The 20,242-nt window shown below is 35.3% G+C and overlaps 1 protein-coding gene across 1 annotated transcript in view; it reads left to right on the plus strand.

Moving 5' to 3' along the window:
• The window catches only part of LOC114031871 (peroxidasin-like protein), a 475,034-nt gene that overhangs the window by 297,152 nt on the left and 157,640 nt on the right, over window positions 1-20,242 (plus strand). Inside the window, exons 5-6 of the mRNA XM_027847056.1 lie at window positions 5,354-5,425; window positions 13,319-13,390. Coding sequence (XP_027702857.1) covers window positions 5,354-5,425; window positions 13,319-13,390 — 144 coding nt within the window. The remainder of the gene's footprint in view (window positions 1-5,353; window positions 5,426-13,318; window positions 13,391-20,242) is intronic.

Below are 20,242 nucleotides of genomic sequence, written 5' to 3' on the forward strand. Positions count from 1 at the left end.
AAAAAAAAAACAGTTATTTACTATTGTGTCAGATACTGTGCTAGTCTGTGAGAATACAAGGAGGAAAGATGACACAGGCCCTGCTATCAGGAAGTTTACAAAAAGCAAAAATCTCTATTGATGATTGCATGAGTTTGATTGATTGATTGCATGAGTTACGTGACTATGTTTGAGTCACTTAGCCCTATCTTTCCACATTTTCTCATTAGCTTTCTCTAGTTGGGCCTTATCTACTTTAAATCACGTGATCAATCAGGCAAAGCTGAAAGTGGTCCCAGGAGACAATCTCTTGCTGACAAAATAAGCACCTTCTCTGTAATGATGGCATAGTTTTATTATCTAAAACCAAGAGCAGCCCTGCAGCTAAACTTGCTGGCTAATTATAATGAGAGGGAGCTGCTTAACATCTATTATATTAAAACATACATTATTATATTTGGCAGTCATTCTTCAAGAATTCATCTACTTAGGGGTACACCTTATCCTAGAGGACCCACTAGTATGCAGTCTTATTCAAAATAAAGCATTCTACAGGGGCCGTATGATGTACATTTATGGTCCAAGCAACTGATTTGTAACACCTGCCCTTCAATTTGATCAGGCTTAAACTGTCCCTTGTATGTTTTATGGCAAAGAACTCTGGGATCTGAATCAGCACTTTTCTAAATTCATTAGTAGATTAAAACTTAAGTTATTTCTTGAGAGAAAATGTGGTCCTGAACGTTAAGAGTGGTATCCTTACTTTGTTTTCCCTTTGATGTACAGTAAGGTAGGGAGGGAGGAGACAGACCTATGCTTTATTTTGGTGTAGGGAAATATTTCCTCCTGTGCAGTTGGGCAATGGTCTCTAACAGTCTTTGCAAGTTGCCTGAGGACCTACAGGATTAAGTAACTTGCCCTGAATTAGTTTTTCCCGAGGCAGAGATTTGAACCTAAGTCTTTCTGACTCTACAACAGGTCTTCTATCCATTATGCTACGTTGCCAGTCCCTACAGGCCATACCATGAGAAAATGAGATATTAATCTCTCTGGGCAAGAAACATAAGAGTATTAAATGTTTCTTATAGAATGTTAACTCTGTCTCTTGGAAATCTCTAAAGCACATAACATAAATAATCAGCACTTTAGACACTTATCAAGTAACTCAATGATGAATTGGCTGAGGTCTAGCACTTGCCACGAGCTTGCTTGAGACAGCTGACATTTGAAAGACATTTTCAAATATATGTCTTAACCATCTATTCCCCCAGGTGGTCTAAGATCTATACCTACATTAAGTTAGGACATCAGAAAGGTAGCTTCCAGAAAAAAAGAATCTCTCAGTCAGATTTAATGTTATGCCTTCAGCTTTTATACAGTCTTGATATAAGAAATGTCCATTTGAAGAATGCCTACATCTTTTGTGAAATTATAGATGAAGGCAATGTCCATTATGGTGCTTTGTAACTCTTACTGAAAGACCCATGGGATTAATTTCTCCTAAAATTTAGTGTCAGGAAAATATTCATCTCTTCAGATGAACTTGAGCACTACCTTTTATTAGACAACGAGAACTATATAACCCAACATTACATTAGCTTCTAGGATGATCTGAGCCAAATTCAGTGCTCAGCTGTAGTAACTAACTCATCTTTAGGTGCTTCATCCATTAATTTCTCTTCTCCTTTCAATCCCCTCACCCCACACACTTCTTGGTTGTTTCTGTTTCTAATTTATGTGTCTTAATTTTGTAATGTGTTTTTTTAAGTGGAAATTTTTATATTTTTTCCAATTTTTTCCAATATATTATATATTTCCTCCAATTACACATACAATTATATGTAATAGCAATTTTAACATTCTTTTTTATAATGTATCTTAACTGCTTTTTGGAAGCATGTGGTACATAAATAAGTTAAAATACATTTATAAATAAAATGACTAAATATAAAACATTTTGTTAAACCACATATTCTGGTTTGGAAGTTCTGGTCCTCATTGGTCTTTGCATTGCTTTATTCTATGAACTACCTCAGTTTTCTGATATAAAAATAGGCTCCAACATTTATCAATGAAGAATATTTTGGCCATAGGCTAAGGCATGTCATTACTGGTGGAGAAACCCATGTTACTGAAGGGCAGGATACCAAAGAACAAAGGGAAAGAAACACAGGAAATGACTTTCACATCCAACCTAGGGGTAGTCATAGGGCAAAGAAGTGTTTCTTTCTGTCTCTAGTTGCATCCGTTTAATTTCATTATCATCATTATTCTTGTTTTTAATATACCTGATCAGGTGTCTTGAAAATGCTAATTTCGTAAGGTCAAAACAAGATTTACATGAATTTGATTGTCCCTCTCTCTTTCTAACTATTTCCTTTAGACCAAATTGTTATAATGACTGGTAGCATTTAAGGATTGTTTTATACAGGTTTTGGATCCTAAAGAAATGTGCAGCTTTTCTATTTTTGGCACATTTACCTTGAATTAGTAACTTTTTGAAGTTCAGAATTTTATAGTGGTTCTCATACACGTATACACATTTTCCTTTCTCATGATTTAATTTAGAAGTTTTGAGGAACAATTTGTGTACCATTTATTTGTGACTTTTGTGGTTTGAATACTTTTTAGAGACAATTTATTATAACTTGCAACATTTCAGAGTCTTCATTCTAATGTTTTGAAGTGGCTATAATAAGAAATGAGTGGAAGGTGTGGATATTTACATTTTCTAAGAGTTGGGTGCAGTCAGACTCCAGAGATAAGAGTATACTGATAAGATTCACTGTGCATACCTTTTTCCCTACTCTCCTTTTGAAAGCATGCCTGTTCACTTGATCATTTGATTTTGGTAGGGAATGGAAATTTTCCACCTTCAATATTGCTTCTGGTTTCTGAACTCTTTCATAAAATGATATTGTAAATATGATGAATGTAAAAATGCCCATACTAAGTGAACATTGAATTCTGAAAGCATTTCATTCCATAGGCTTTAGTATATTTTTCCTTCATTTCCTCTCCAAAGAAGAGGGATAATAAATTGTGTAAATGTGCTATTGAGTATAGACCCCATCAGTCCTACTTTTTAGCTTGCATTTTAAAATGGTATTGTGTGCTTTTTCTAAAATGGAAAAAAAGCCAAAACGCTTATTTCTAATTGCAGTGTTATTTTATGTCTGAAAAACTTCATGCTTTTCTAATCTAATCTTTTCCTATTCAAGAAGTTGTTTGGGTACTACTCATACTCTTCCTGCTACTTGGTTCTGACTTTTCTCTTCACCCCAACAACTGTAAACTTCTTTTCCTATCTGGAAAATTCCAATTTCCTAGCTCAGTGGTCTCCATTTTTTTTTTTTTATTATGTACCCTTATCAATTAAAAAAAAAACTTTGGGTACCTGCCCATAAGTAGATTTACTTATTTGTAAATACAAATAGTTATATACCAATAAGTAAGTGTATAATATAATTTCTACATAAATATAAATTAAAAACAGATGAGATAAAGATGGATTGATTTTAGAGCCAATAGTGAGTTTATTGAGCAGGGGAGTGACATGGTCTACCTTGCATATTATGAAATCACTTTGACAAAAGTATTTATAGTTTGGAGTGGGAGACAGGAGACAGGGAAACAACCTAGGAGCCTATTGCAAGTTAAGGCCACAAGTAATGAGGGCCTGAATTTTGGTGGTAGTTGTGTGTGTGTAGAGAATAGAATAGATGCAAACAGATGTGAAGATAGACTGACAGAATTTGTCAACTGATTGGATGAGGGAAAGAAAGGATTTGAAAAAGGCATCGAGGATATGAAAGTCTAAGTGATTAGAAGAATGGTGGAACCCTAGACAGTAATAAGGAAGTTTGGAAGAATGGGGTTTTATGAGGAATGTCAGTGTTTTAATATCTAGGTTGCAGATTACAATCAATGCATGTATACGTACTCATCCTGTGTATCTCACTCTGTCCCACTCAAAATGAAAAAAAAAAAAAGACAGGTGGGGCTCTTACTTAAATTCACTGTTTTCAGCACATAGTCCACCCACGTAATGGTACCTGTCACAGCCACAAGGTACTTAAGGACAGAAGGTGGTTGTGAAATTTTCCCAGTGGCACTTGAACCTTAAAGCCCTTAGGGGGCCCATCCTCAGTTCAGAAGAAGGACTTGCACAGCAGAGCATGGAGGCCAACTGGGGACAGTCAGGGAATCAGGGTAGGTGTGGTTATATTGGAACAATCCTCATGACATAGATCAGGGAATTTGGAATGTGACCCACCTTTTTCCCTCCAATTCCTTGATTACACACCCCTTCTAATCAGTCTTTAGTTCCCCTGGGTAAGGCCACAACCTACAAAGGGACACAGGTCCCTATTTGGGAGACTATTGGTCCAGCTGATTGACATCTCTGTCTTGTGACTTGAAAGATAGGAAACCAATCTGACTCACCTGAGACTTTCCTACACTTCCTTAAAAAATATCTGAGCTACCCTGACCATGGAACAGCCCTTACCAATAGAAAAGATGGGTTTAGGAGAGTCTCAGTGGGAACCTGATAAAGCTATGGTCCAAGTGCCGAGGAGCAGCTTCTTGTGAGACCATCTTGGATTTCTCCTTTTTGGCAAGGCCTAAAAGAATGGCATGGAATGCCAAAAGGCTTTCTAGTGATGCCCCTGGTTGTATTCTTTGCTTACCTTTTCCCTTTGAAAGTGTCTGTTTGATGGACTGCTCTGATTACAAGGTATTAGACCTAGTAGGCTTGTATGTGAGTGTGTGTGTGTGTGTGCACGTGTGTGTGTATCAGTGGGCTGCCCTTTTATGCTTCAGTTATTATCCTTTCTTTTCTGTCTTTACTCAGGTAGCTCTAGTTAAGCCCTATAACACCTCCATTAGTCTCTCCCTACCCCCATCCCCGGCTCCACCAAATAAAAGGAATTATTGCTTTCAGCAGTGCCTGGCCCAGCTAAGTCTTCTGCCAAGCCCCATTAAGTGCCAACAACTACCTACAGTGACCAAATCCTAACTATCATGCAGGTTGATTTTACTTCCATGGAATCATTAAACCAAAGAATGACTTTACCAGCCAATTCTCAACTTCTCACAAGTGATAGCTCCCTTCCAGTGCTAAGTCCCAGGCTGCTCCCTGCACACAGGTATCAGCTTCACTTCTCTCAGCAAAGTCCTCGACTGAGTTTGACAGACAGCAGGAGAAAAGTAAAAGTGATCAAGGATCCTCCATAGTTTCCTTTTCCCAAGTGTCGCTAGTGTTTTGGGTCAGTGAAGCCTGCATCTTCTGCTTCAGTGCCGATTCTTCACAAGCTGATAACTGCTGCTCCCAGCACAAGGAGCTCCTAACTCTTTGTTTTGTTCCTTCCAGGTATATTCACTTCAACCAAATAGAAACATTTCAGCCAGAAACCTTTGGAGACCTTCAGAAATTGGAGCGACTGTGAGTAGTGTCTTTTCTGGCACCTTGTTTTCTTTTCCTTTATTTAACCTGCCTTGATGATCTAGAGTCACTGGCTGACCTATTGGCCTAGCACAGAGTATAATCCAGAAAGTCTAAGAGACACAGGCTTCACTTATTGTTTAGAGTGAGAGAAACAAAGAATTGTAATCAGGCAATTTATACTTGAAAAATCAGAGGACCTTTGGGGACTCATTCCTTTCTGATTAGGCAAGAACTTCTTTCTCTTGTTCTTCCCTGGGAGGAGAATGCCCCTTATTTTAATTTCACCTTTTAAAAGATGGTTTGAGATTTGAGCTGAACTAAGGCTGATTGTAACATTCATATCACACGTAGCCTTTTAGCTAAATATTTTTTCCCTTAAAGCAAAAGTTGAACTATATAGGTAGAAAACAAACCATTTACTTCAGACAGCTGGCTTTTGAAGGGTTTTATTTAAGAACTAATTTCTGCGTTCAGAACCCAAATAACTTTCAACAAGGGCACATGGATGTTATTTTATCTACAACAGTCTATTGATATGCAAAATGGGCTCATGTTATCAATTGCTTTCTCCTTTTGGTATGTAGTTTACCCTAACATGAAGTAGCTGGCTATCACATACATATGAAAGTGTGGTAGTCTTGATTATTTGTGTGTTTATCTATCTACCTACCTACCTATCTATCTATTTATCTATAGTAAATGTTTATATATGTATAGTTATTCCTTCCACATCGAGGGGGATTAGCGGCACTTTGCCTCTGTGATCTGGAAAATCTGCATAAAATTTTTTGGTCCTCCCTTTACCAGTCTGAAATTTTTTCTTTTTCTTTTATGGAGTATATTGTAAAATTTGGGTTAAGTAGGTTCTGTGTCATCTGCCGGTCTTTGTGTATTGTCTGCGGTTTCTCAAAATTCCCCCCAAATTTCCATTTAATTTCTTATGTAAACTTGAGATACATCGAAACCACAATGGGGAAAGTAGTGATGTGGAAGGGATAACTGCGTATATAAAAAATTGAGTGTTACATATACATATTTTTATGTGTACATGTCTCTATCTATATCCATGTAAATCTCATGTAACACATACACATATAAGCCCCAAAGTCTACCAAAGCGGCTCATTCTACTGTTGGATAGTTTTCATTATTATGAAGCTTTTCTTCATATCAAGCTTAAATTTTCCTCTCTGCAGCTTCTACTCATTTCTGTTGTTTCTGCTGTCTGGGGCCAGACAGAACAAGACTAAACCCTCTTCCACATGACAGCCCTCCAGACACTTGAAGATGGTTCTTGTTTCCTCCAGAGTCTTCTCTGATTGTAGCTTGAACATCCCCAGTTGCTTCAGTTGATCCTGAAGATGAATTCAAGGTCCTTTATCATCCCTGTTTCCGTTCACGGGATGATCTTTGGATCATAAATATTCTCCTCAGTATGGGTTTCCAGAGCTGAAAACAGTTCTCAAAGCAGTGTAACAATAATGATAATATTATGCTTACGAAGTTTGCAAAACACTTTACAAATATATAACTTTATCATTGCAACAACCCTCAGAGGTTGATGCTGTTATGATCCCCATTTTCAAGATGAAGAGATTGAGACTGAGAGGGTCAGTGACTTGACCAGGTTCACATGGGTAAGGAAATGTCTGAAGCTGGGTTTTAACTCGGGTCTTCCTGACTCTAGGTCCAGAATTCTGTCTGCTGTGTCATGTAACATCTGCTTAATGTAGGTGATCGCCTCTCTTGTTCAGTACACTGTGCTTGTTTTAATGTATCACATTAGTTTTGTGGGCTGCCCTATCCCATTTTGTACTCACGTGGAACTTGTACTGCACTAATAAACCCTGCAGAGATTTTCAGAAGAGCTACCACCTAGCCATTTCATGGTCATGTACTTGCAAAATTAATGTTTTGAATCTAAATGTGAAAATATGCATTTATCCCTATTGACTTTTATCTTATTTAATTAGGAGGGTGGAGTTAAAAAACAAAACAAAACAAAAAAACTCCCAAAGACTATCTTTATAGACGGTTCAGAATTAGAGTCAATACTTTATTTTCCACCAGCTGTTCTGCTTGGTTTCAACTCCACTATCATTACACCCCAGTACCTGAGGCTGTTACACTCCAGCCTCAGGTGCCCTCTAGTGCCCTCACTTTTGTGTATTGTCTTCCCCCATTAGATGATAAACTGCTTTAGTACAAGGTCTTGCAAAACCTTATTTGTATCCCTAGAGTTTTACATAGTTCTTGGCACATAGCAAGTTTTAAGTAAATGTGTATTGCATTTCCTTGCATTGCATTCATTGTATTGTATCATACTGTATTGCATTGTAACCAAATGCTCCAGTCTGCAATATCCTTTTGGATCCTGACTCTTGTCTGCCAGTATATTAGCTATAGTTCCCACCTGTCACCTGCAAATTGATAAGTAGGCCATTTATGTCTTCATTCAAATTATTGATTAAACATGTTAATCAGCACATGGCTAAGCCCAGATTCTTTGGGGTACTTATTGGAGCCCTTCTTATAAAGTGACATCAAATGTCTTTTCATTTCCAACTCATGACAGTAGAGTCATCTAGGCCACTTTTCTACATCTTTATATAGGAATACTATTAATAACTTTGAGAAGTATATCCCTAAAATCTAGAACAAACTATATCCATAACATGCCCCTGATCATCCAGTTTCACGACTGTCAAAAAATGAAATCTGTATGATCTTCTTGATAAAGTTTTGCAAGATCTCCGTGATTGTCACTTCAATTTCTCCATGTTCTTCCTGAAAGACCAGTACTCTATTCATTATGCCGGATTATAAACAGTCAAAACTGAGAAAGACCCCAAAACGCAATGGAAAGATACTGGGTGGGTGTATTTTGGTTACAAACGGTGATTTACATAGTAAGAGCAGGTATAAATTATATCACCAATGAAGGCTAGGTTTGTAAAAAAAAGATAGACTAGGTTGTTTCCTGTACCTAGAATATCCTCCTTCCACTTTTTATCCTGTTGAATCTCTATACCTCCCTTACTCCACTCTCCCTAATCCTTTAATAACATCCCACCTCTCTTTTGCAATGGATGACTTTCCCTATGACTTTACCGAGATTTTTCATGCATTCTCTTTTGCTTCCATCCAATCTAAGTAGATGAAGTGATCTTTTCCTTGCCAAGATTAATTCTTCCATTTGTATTCTTGAGCACATTCTATCCCATTCCTTTTTGGGAATTCTCCCAGTCAATCATTTCCTGAATCTCACCTGTCCTCAATATTTCTCTATCGGTTGGTTCCTTCCCTCCTGCCTACAACCATGATCAAATAATCTATCCTTTAAAAAATCCCTTTTACCTTTCCATCTCACTTGAGAAGTTGGCTCGTTGTAATTTTAGTGTTAATTTTTATGGCCATAGATATGGTTTTGCATAGTCACGAACTTTATAGATGTGCCTTTCACCTGTCTCTTTGGTTGTATACCATCTCAAGGTATAAAGAAGTTTTCTCTATCATTTTTCCTAACTCAGGTTTTGATGTTGTTTATCCTTCATTCTTGAAGAGGACAATGACATCAGGGAGGTGATGCCATGACTTGCAAGTGAATTGGATTTAAATGAGAGAGTGTTGTGCCTCATTTTCTCCTCTAGGGCCATCTGGGTCCAGTGGCCTGATACAGATTGGGACTATTGGAGATGGCCCTGGATACAGGGGGGACCTGTCCTTTTTAATCTAAGGTCTTTAACAGATCTCAGTTTGACTGAGGCAGTGCCCATTCAGTAATTAAGGCTAGAGTCATTAGCTTCCACTTGCCCAATTCTAACTTTTAAGGTGTTGTTTTCCTTGATTAGCTTTTGTACTTTCTTTTCCATTTGGCCAATTGTACTCTTTAAAGAGTTATTTTCTTCAGTGGATTTTTGTATTTCTTTTTCCATTTAGCTCAGGTAAGATTGTTGTTGACCTATCCACCAGATTTTCTGGGCCCTTGGTTTTATCTTTTAACACCACTTTGGGTCTCAGTGACCACATATTTAATCCTAGCCTGCTAGTGTGACCTGGATGCCTGACTATTCTAATTAATCTGTCTTGGTTTTATTTCCCCTGCCAAAGCAGTTCAGGAGGAAGGGCTTGGACCTTTCTCTCTTGACATTTTTGGAAAATACTTTACTGACCCTGGGACATGTCAAATAATTCCAATTCAGAATAATCCTTCTTCTTAACCTCATGTATTTCTTAACAAATAAAGAGGAAAAAGGTACTGATATCATGAACAATGAGGAATTATGATACATGTATGTACACATATTTATATACACATATTTTATTAACATGTACTTATATTTTATTTGTATGTGATATGTATAATATTTATGTGCACACATGTGGTATAATCTATATGTGTATAAATATGCATATATTTATCTTAGAGTGCTAACTCAAAGAAGCTCAGAATTTGAAGGGAATTGAGATATATCATGAAAATTGTAAAATTGTTTTATGATATGATTTCTGTTATTTTTGGTACACTAAAGGAAAATCATTCCTTTGTTTGACATGTCTATTATAATAAACAGCTGTTTGCCATTTTCATTCTTTCTTTGAGAGTCAATACATTTGGTGCACGTGTGCAATATTTTCTGTGTATTTAATTTAAATGTCTCCAATAGATTTGACAGGGTAACTAATAATTCTTAGATATTTCTGTTATACTAAAGATAATATACATTAAACAGTCAACATACCAAAAAATTCTGCATCTGCTAATACTGAACCAGCAGAGACTATTATACCCTGAACTTGAAACCTTATTCTGTAGCAAAGTAGCATAGGGTTTTTAATAACTGCGAACAGTTAGAATCAGTTGTGCCCCAGCCAGTGAATTCAATAACCTTGCTGAGAGTGCTCAATCAACTGAAAATAAAGTGGGAGGCTTCTTAAAAGATCATCACCTACTAGCCCAACAGGATTCACTAATGACTTCAAAGTTGTAAACCTCTAACACCTCATTAGTTTTCAATTGTTGCATATTGTTTAGCAAAAGCATTGTCTGTTTCCCATGATGTCCTGTTGGGATGGTCAAAATCTCATTTTTATGGATCACTGCTTACCAGAAAGTATCTTTCACTAAGTAAAAGACAATAAAACTCAGAGTGATGAGCCATAATATTTGGGCAGATATTGAAACAGAAAGTAGGATCCTGAATTTGGCTGTTCCGTAGTCTATGCTAATATTGTGGAGAGGAACAACTGACTCTAAGATTCAACTCAATGTCTAATCATAGGATGATAGATTGAAAATTAGAAGGGACCTTAGAGGTCAACCAAGTTAAACTCCCTTCTTTTACATATGGAGAAACTGAGACACAGAGAGGTTAAGTGAATTGCCCAGAATTACACAGCTATTAAGTATGTGAGGTGGCTTTCAGTCTCAGGTTCTTGACTCCAAGTCCAGCAGTCTTATCATCTATACCATACATAGTAGGCCTTTGATAAATACTTTTTTTTTTTAAGCAATTGGGGTTAAGTGACTTGCCCAGGGTCACACAGCTAGTAAGTGTCAAGTGTTTGGTCTGAGGCCAGATTTGAACTCAGGTACTCCTGACTTCAGGGACAGTGTTCTATCCACTGTGCCACCTAGCTGCCCCTTAAATACTTCTTTTTTAAAAAAGTATTTTTTCTTTCTACATTTTAAATTCCAAACTGTCTCTGTCCCTCCTTCCCCACCCTGCATGACAAGGCCACCATTTGACACAGATATACATACATACACATATATATATGATATGTATATATACCCTCTATTGTAAAATCATACTATGCATATTTTTATTTATCAGTTCTTTTTCTGGAGGTGGCTAACATCTTCCTTCATAGGCCCTTTATAGCTGATTTGAATGTTTATAATACTCAGAATAACTTAGTTGTTCACAGTTATCCTTTGAAAAATATTGCTGTTACTGTATACAATGTTCTCTTGGTTCTGCTCATTTTACTCTTCATTATTTTATGTAGGCCTCTCTATATTTTTCTAAAATCAACCTGCTCATCATTTCTTATAGCACAGTAGTATTCCATCACAGTCACACCACAACTTGTTTAGACATTCTCCAGTTGATGCATATCCCCTCAATTTCCAATTATTTGCCATTACAAAAAAAAGGTATAAATATTTTAGAAAATATAGACATTTTCTTTTTTTTCTTGATCACCTTGGAAACAGACCTTATAGTCGTATTGCTGGGTCAAAGAGCATACACACTTTTATAACTCTTTGGGCATAATTCTACATTGTTCTCCATAATGGTTGAATCAGTTCACAATTCTACCAATGGTGTATCAGTTTTTTCATACCCCCTCCAATATTTGTAATTTCCCCTTCTATCATTTTAGCCAGTGTGATAGGTGTGAAATAATATCACAAAGTTGTTTTCATTTGCATTTCTCTAACAACAATGATTTAGAGCATTTTTTCATATGACTATATGTAGCTTTGATTTGTTCATTGAAAAACTGCCTGTTCATATCCTTTAACCATTCATCAATGGGGGAATGACTCATATAAATTTGACACAGTTCTGTGTATTGAGACCTTTATCTGAGAAACTGTCTATAAAATTTTTTCCCTAATTTTCTGCTTTCCTTCTAATCTTGGTTGCATTGGTTTTATTTATATGAAGCCTTTTTAATTTAATGTAATCAAAATTATCCATTTTACATCTTATGATGCTTTCTATCTCTTGTTATTCATAAATTATTCTCCTATAAGTCTGATAGGTAATATGTTCCATGTTCTCCTATTTTACTTATGACAACTCCCTTTACATCTAGGTCATGTGTCAATTTTGATCTTATCTTGGTAAATGGTGTTAGATTATTGGTTTATACTCAGTTTCTTCCAGACTGCTTTCTGGTTTTTCTAACTTTTTTTTTTTTTTTTACCAAATAGTGAATTCTTATCCCAAAACTTAAATCTTTACATTTATCAAACACAAGGTTACCATGATCATTCATTAATGTGTATTTTATGTCTACTCTGTTCCACTCATCCACCTTTCTATTTCTTAGCCATTACCAGATAGTTTTGACAATTACTGCCATATAATGTAGTTTAAGATTTGGTACTGCTAAGCCTCCTTCCTTTATTTTTAAAAAAGTATTTCCTTTGATATTTTTGACATTTTGTTCTTCTAAATGAATTTTTCTATTTTTTTCTAGCTCAATAACGTGTGTGTGTGTGTGTGTGTGTGTGTGATTTAATTGGGATGGTATTAAATAAGTAGATTAGTTTAGGTAGAATTGTTATTTTTTATTATATTGGCTTTGGTCACCCAAGAACAATGAATATTTCTCCAATTATTTAAATCTGGCTTTATTTGTGTAAAAATTGTTTTATATCTATGTTCATGCAGTTCCTGGGTTCATCTTGACAGGTATACTCCAAGGTATTTTATGCTGTCTACAATTATTTTAAATGGACTGTGTGTTATTATGTCTTCTTGAAGGATTTTGTTGGTGCTATATAGAAATGCTGATGATTTATCCTAATTTATTTAATATCCTGCTTTGTTGTTAAAATTATTAATTTTTTAATTAGTTTTTTAGTTAGATTTCTAGGATTTTCCAAATATGTCATCATTTTGTCTGAAAAAATAAATACTTTTATTACCTCATTGCTCATTCTGATTCCTTTAATTTCTTTTTCTTCTCTTATTGCTAGCATTTCTGATGCAATATTGAACAATACTGGTGATGATAAATACTTCTTAGATACTTAACACATATATTTCTGGGGAATAATTTTATTTTTAAAAGGTATCATCCTTTGGGGAATAATATCTATTTAAAAACATTATTATTGCATTTTGATTAAATATTATTTTCTGTTTTTCAGATTTTTGCACAATAATAAATTGTCTAAAATCCCAGCTGGGAGCTTTTCTAATCTGGATTCACTAAAGAGACTGTAAGTTTTTAAGACATTTCCTCCTAAATTAAAATTGGAATAAAATAGAATAAAAAGAAGAGATTTTCCTTTACGTTTTTGTGCTTTGAAAGGTGATGGCAGCTTTGGAGTATTAGGTAGAAAAATGTTTCAGATTATTCTAGTTGTGTGGAGGAAAAAGATATTTGAGAGTTTGTCACAAATGGAACTATAATCAATCTATTATTTCTCATAAATCTAGCTGGCTTATATGATTGTTATAATATTACTTCTCCAATGATTCCTTATTAAATCTAAAGACTTTTTAATATTTCTTTAAACTTGTCTTAAAAACAAAAATGCCCCAACACTCTAGAGACCCAAAGGAATTGTATGACTAAGTTCAGTTAATTTTCTACTATGGTCCTTATTTCAATCCCCCTTTTCCTCATTATTCCCATGTGTCACTCCATTAAACTTTCCTTTCAGATCCTCTTCCTTGGACATCACTGTTTCTCCACACCTTCTCCATTCTCTCTGTTTACCCTTCTTTTATTTTTTCTATATGTGTCTTTGTGTTTTTCTCTGATGGACACAAATCTAAACTTCAGCAGTTAGATGAATGGCAAAGATATGGATTTTCCACTCCATAGTTGCAGGTAATTGAGAACATTGCAGAAAGCAGACAAAAGAACATCTGTTGGTGGCCTTAGGTTATAAGTGCCAACAGTGTGTCCACTGCTAGAAAAAAGACTTATGGGCAAGAGAGTGTGAAGGCTAAGCAAAAGCCAAAAACACTAAAATACTAATGTTTTAGGTTAGTTGGTGCCAGGAGATAATATTGTGAACGTTTTTCAAATGTTAGAGATTATAAGTGAAAGAAAGGATCTGCTTAATTCTCACTTCTCTTAATGATTCCTCTTCTCAGATAGCATTTCTTTCTTTTTTTCTTTTTTTCTCTTAGCATGTTTGATAATTCTCAAGGCAAATACAACTGAGACAATCTATCATATATATATATATGTATATTATATATATGTTTTTGATACAAGGTACTTTGGAACTATATCCTATGCACAGAGAAATTTAACATGTTTCTCTGCCTTTGATCTATTTGTCTAAATCTATGTTTACCAGTGCTCTTAACACAAGTGAAGATTTTTTTTTGCTTGCTTGCTTCATCAAAACTGTGAAATACAGAATCCAGTGATAAATGTGAATAGGACTTCTTTTTAAATGTCAATAATGTCTATTCAACCAACACTCAAGCACTTTTTTCTTATAGGGACTTCTGATATTTGCATTATTTTCATCCAACCTGTCCAATTTCTTCTTTACTGGATTTGATTCTTCAATTATTACTGGAATAGGTTTTCCCTCTCTTTAGAGTTTCATATTGTCTTTATCTGTCTTGACAATTTCAGGTATTATTCAATTCAGCAAATATTAGCTAATTAGTAAACACTTATTAAGCACCTACTATGTGCCAGTCACTAATTGTAGGTCCTGAGGATATAAAGAAAGGCACCTAGTATGTTAAATGTATCCCACTAACTAGGTGTTGGAAGGGATACAACTATGGTTGAGAGTCCCTGTATACCCTTGAGGCTTATATTTTAGGAGAGAGTTTATTATATAATGACATCTCTTAGCTCTGATGATTTAATCTCTTACATATCTTATTGAAAACATAATTTGTTGTCAATATAACTTCTTTTCTCCAGAGGTTTTTTCCCCCTCACATCTTGCCTTTTCTATGTTTTAAGACTATTTTTTCACTGGTTCAAATGATTAAAACTGTTTTTCATTGTGTGCTACTGGAATGCAAAATACAAATACTAATAAAGCAAGACACTAAGGAGACAAAACTGGGTCACAGAGCAATCTGGCCATGTTTATTGTAAGCAAAGTCTACTATCATTCCAAAGATTTTGAAGTGTTTTATATAGTCTCATTAATGTCAATGAGATAGAAAGTGTCTTCTCTATTTTACAGATAGTTCAAAGCAAGTTCTTTACATTGGTCCTGTTTTGTCAGTGACAGAATGAGTACTAAACTGTACCTAGTTATTTCTGGTTTCAATCTTTTATGCTACTTATAGGCCAGAATATCAAAATTCTGGAAAGTTCTATGATTTTGTCAAGATAGGTAATCTCTAATGTGGAAACTCCCTTGACTGAGGCTAATTGTAGCCTGTCTATGATTTGATAGATAAGTAGTTGCTTAAGTCATAAAGGTTAAGTAATTTCCACAACTTCATAAAAGGCTATAAAAGAGATTTTTCAAGATTGAAGCAAAGTTAGAGAAAAAAAATCAACCAAATGAATCATACCTATAGTTGAATATAATTACATTTTCAAAATTATTTGGAAGCATTTTAGCCATCAAAGCAGTTTGGTTTAATGGGTGAAACATTAGAATGGGTAAGGGGAGTTTGAGTTCTATTTTTATATCACCAGTATGTCTGTATATATTACATTTTATGGGTCACCTGAGATCAGTTTCTCCATCTGTATAATAGGTGATTCTGGATAAGTACTATGTCACACAAGTACTATGAAGATTAATGAAATGACTTTTAGAAAGTGGTTTCAGATCGTTGGGTGAAAGGCACTATGAAAGCATAAATGATTTCTCATTTTATTTTCAGATATAAAAATTATATTCTTTATGATTCATTTTTTCCTTCAAAAGTATCTTTTAAGCAAAAACTTCCACATAGGTGGGAATGAATAATTGCTTATGTATTGTTTTCTTAGACTGGAAGTTATCAGAAGGCAGAGGCTGTGCCTATTCACTTTCTTTTCTATTTTACCTTGCATAATAGCACCTGCAGATTAGAGGTAAGTATATGCAGAGATACTAGTGATTTCAAAATTAGCACTAGAGGAGTAGCTTAGAGTGACAGAAAGAATGCTGAGCTTGGAATCCTGCCTCTTACACTGGTTAACTGCACGGTCATGGGCAAGACACTTAAACTCTCTCTGATCCACAATTGTTTCAGTTGCAAAAAGAGGATGGATGATAATACCTGCTGCTTCTACCTCAATGAGTCATTGTCAGGTTCAAATGAGATAATGCATGTAAAGCACTCGTGCAATAGAAATGTTAGCTATTATGATCAATTTTTGATAAACCTAAGAAATGTTCAGTATAACTTCTCCTTTCTTGTGAATATGAATCTGTTCCTTCTAAGTCATCTAACATTTCGAACACCAAACTTCCGTGTTTCATTATCAGGCAAAGTTTGTAAATAATCTCACTGTACAGCAGAGGCATCAGATGTGTAGTTCACAACAGTCCTGAAATGCTACCTGAACTAGATGAAAATATCATTGGGAAATATTTAACAAAATCCAATAAAACATAGATAAAATTACATTTTAAATTGAGTCAATAATATTCAGATCCATGAAGATCCCCTTCAGAGATCTTTATGCACAATTTCATGGCCCCAGTGTCTATTTGAGTTTGACACACTATTGTATAGCATACATTGCCAAATGGTCTTCAATAGAAGTGCCAACCCTGGATTCCTCTAACCCAGACTTTTTACCATATTTAACTTAAAAAATATTCAACCTTCCTATTATTCTTCAGTTACTCTGGACACTTTAATTGCAGGTCATTGCAATAATAATAATACTAAAAAAAAGACCTGATCTTTTTACTGGATTTTTTAAAATGAAAAACTAGGACTAAAAGAATACATAGAAGAAAAGAAAGTGTCATATGGCCCATGAAGACCCTGTGGGTGAATGATGTTGTAATTAATGAAAGTGAGACATGACAGCCTGTTAGAGCTTGGCATTTCTAATGTATCCCAAGGGATTGCCAATGCCATCACTTCTTACATTTAGCTCCCATTCGTGTAGATAAGAATCTCACACGGGCATTGAAGCGAGAACTGACTCTTTCATATTTAGCAACTGCAAACTCCTTTTGATGAGACTACCAGACATTGAACTGTGAGTGCTAATCAGATGAATTAACTTTTGGACTCGGGAATGCTGAATTTGCTCTATTTTTCAATCAAGCTGCTGACACAACAAAGTGATCAATGACAAGGAATAATCCAGGACAATCAGAACCCAACATTGCACTTCCTGAGCAAGTAATCTGTGCCTTTTATATCTAAAACACAATTCATTTTCCCCTTTAAAATGATTGTTTATTGACATAATTTATATTTACATCTCTTTCATTTCTACATGTATGCTTCCCTCTCACACTTAGCCAACAAGCTGTTCCTTGGTACCAAAAATAAAAAAAAAATAAAATAAAATAAAGGAGGGAAAAAAAACAACATTTGAGCAAAATTGACCAGATATCTACTGAATCTCACTTTATATACAGTGTTCTACACTCATAGTCCCATGCTCCTGCAAAGAAGGAAAGTTGGCAAATTTCTTATCTAATATCTAGGGTCAGGCTTGAACATTATAATTACATAACATCCAGTTTCTTTTTTGATAGTTGTTATTTCTATTTATATTGTACCAGTAGTATGTGTTTTTTTCTGGTTTTATTTACTTTGTATCAGTTCACATAAGCCTTCCTAAGGTTCTCTGATTTTTGCATAGTCATTATTTGGCATTGCACAGTAATATCTGATTAAATTCACATACCACAGTTTGTTTAGCTATTCCCAAAGTAAGGGCATCTACTTAGCTAAAACACCATTCTGGACAGCACATAAAATCTTCCCATTGTGGGCATTTTCCCCTCTGCTACATGTAATTTATGAGTGGAAGTTCCATTAAAAAATGGATGCCAAAATCTAACTTCTGAATGTAGGGGAGAAGATAGTTCTCCCTCTCTAAATTTATTTTACGTGGTAGTAGTGCAGATACATATTATTCCTTAGTGGGATATAATATCAACTATTCAGAATGAGAGAGGCAGGAGACCTGGGTTGTAGTCCCATTTATGCCATTTTCTGTATTACCTCAGAAAACTCACTTTTTCTTTTTTTTCTTTCTTTTTTTCTTTCTTTTTTTTCTTTTTTTTTGACTAGGCAATGGGGTTAAGTGACTTGCCCAGGGTCACACAGCTAGTGAGTATTATGTGTTTGAGGTCGGATTTGAACTCAGGTCCTCTTGACTTCAGGGCCAGTGCTCTATCCACTGGCACCACCTAGCTGCCCCGAAAACTCACTTTTCATTGCATGATTCTTAAAGCTCTAAAATTCTAAGAGTCTTTGAAATGATGGGCCTTCTACTCTCAGTGGCTGTATGAGATTCTACCAATGATAAGCATATTGTGGGAACTACTAATGATGTCCCATGAAATTTAACATACTTCCCTTGGTGACTGTTTTCCATTCTTGGGTCTGGAATGGTTTCATGTTTCCTTAACTTTTTTTTGATGGATTCTCTCAACAACTTGAAATTGAAAAAAAAATACTTTTGGACATCCAGATGGATATTATTCTATTACATATTCAGATTTGTTATCTATATTTTCATTAAGTACTATGAAATTCTTTGCAGACAATATTTTTAGAGACTTTTGATAGGTTCTGGCTTAGTTTCATGTACATTTGAGCCCTCAAAGGCTGTGTTGCTCTTACCAAGTAGGATTTTGAAAAACTCAAATATTTCTGCATATTGTGGTCAGATATTCAAAAAAGTAAAAAAAACCAAACTGTTTCTCATAAACTTGAAGAGTAAATGGTCCAGACATATATATATATAGTCAAGATATATATGTGTGTATGTGCATATATATATTTATATGTCTTTATCTATATACAGATATATTTTTGTTGTTGTTGTTGAGTCATTCAGTCATATCTGTCTCTTCCTGACCCCATGGACCATAGCATTCCAGGCTCTTTTATCCTCCACTACCTTCTGAGTCTGTCCAAGCTCATGTTCGTTGTTTCTATGACACTATATATCTGTCTCATCCTTTGCTGTCCTCTTCTCCTTTTATGTTCAGAGTCCTATCTTCTCATTATGTTGCCAAAGTATTTAAGCTTCAGCTTCAGTATTTGACCTTCCAATGAATAGTCTGAATTAATTTTTTAAATTAACTGGCATTTCTACCAATGCCAGTTGGCTTCACTGTATATTAGAGTCTTTTGTTTTTTTTTAATTAATTTGTTTATTTTTAGTTTCCAACATTCACTTCCACAAGACTTTGAGTTCCAAATTTTCTCCTCATCTCATCCCTCCCCCCCACCCCAAGATGGCATGCGTTCTGAATATCCCTTCTCCTAATCTGCCCTCTCTTCTATCTCTCCCCCCTTCTCTTATACCCTTCCCCTTCAATTTTTCTGTAGGGCAGGATAGATTTCTATACCCCATTGCCTGTACATCTTATTTCCCAGTTGCATGTGAAAACAATTTTTTTAACATTTGTTTTTAAAACTTTGGGTTCCAAATTTTCTCCCTTCCTCACTTCCCACCCACCCACATTAGAGTCTTATAGAGATGTCTAGAACACTAGGAGCTTAAGTGATTTGCCTAGGGTTACACAACCAGTATGATTTGGAAATGGGACTTAAACCCAGGTCTTTGTGGCTCTCTAGCCACTGTTTGTCAACAAGCATTTATTAAGCACCTACTATGTGCTAGCCATTTTGCTAAGCACTGGAGATACATAGGGAGGCAAAAAAGCCTCCAGCCCCTGCTTCTAAGGAGTTCATGGACCAATGCGGAAGACAATATAACATAACTACTTACAAACAAGACATATACATAACAAACCAGAAGTTATCTCAAAGAGATGACACTACACAGTCCTACCTCTCTATAGTATATAAATATTTAAGTGCTGCCTAGAAACTTATTTTCTTTTTAGAGGACTGGGTTCCCAAACTCTTTAGAAACTCAACATTGTACAAAAAGGTGGGGAACATCACCCTCTCCTCCTCACCTCCCACCTCCT

Source organism: Vombatus ursinus, unplaced genomic scaffold (assembly GCF_900497805.2).
Source record: "Vombatus ursinus unplaced genomic scaffold, bare-nosed wombat genome assembly UNPS02015255.1, whole genome shotgun sequence".
In the NCBI taxonomy this organism is placed as follows: Eukaryota; Metazoa; Chordata; class Mammalia; order Diprotodontia; family Vombatidae; genus Vombatus; species Vombatus ursinus.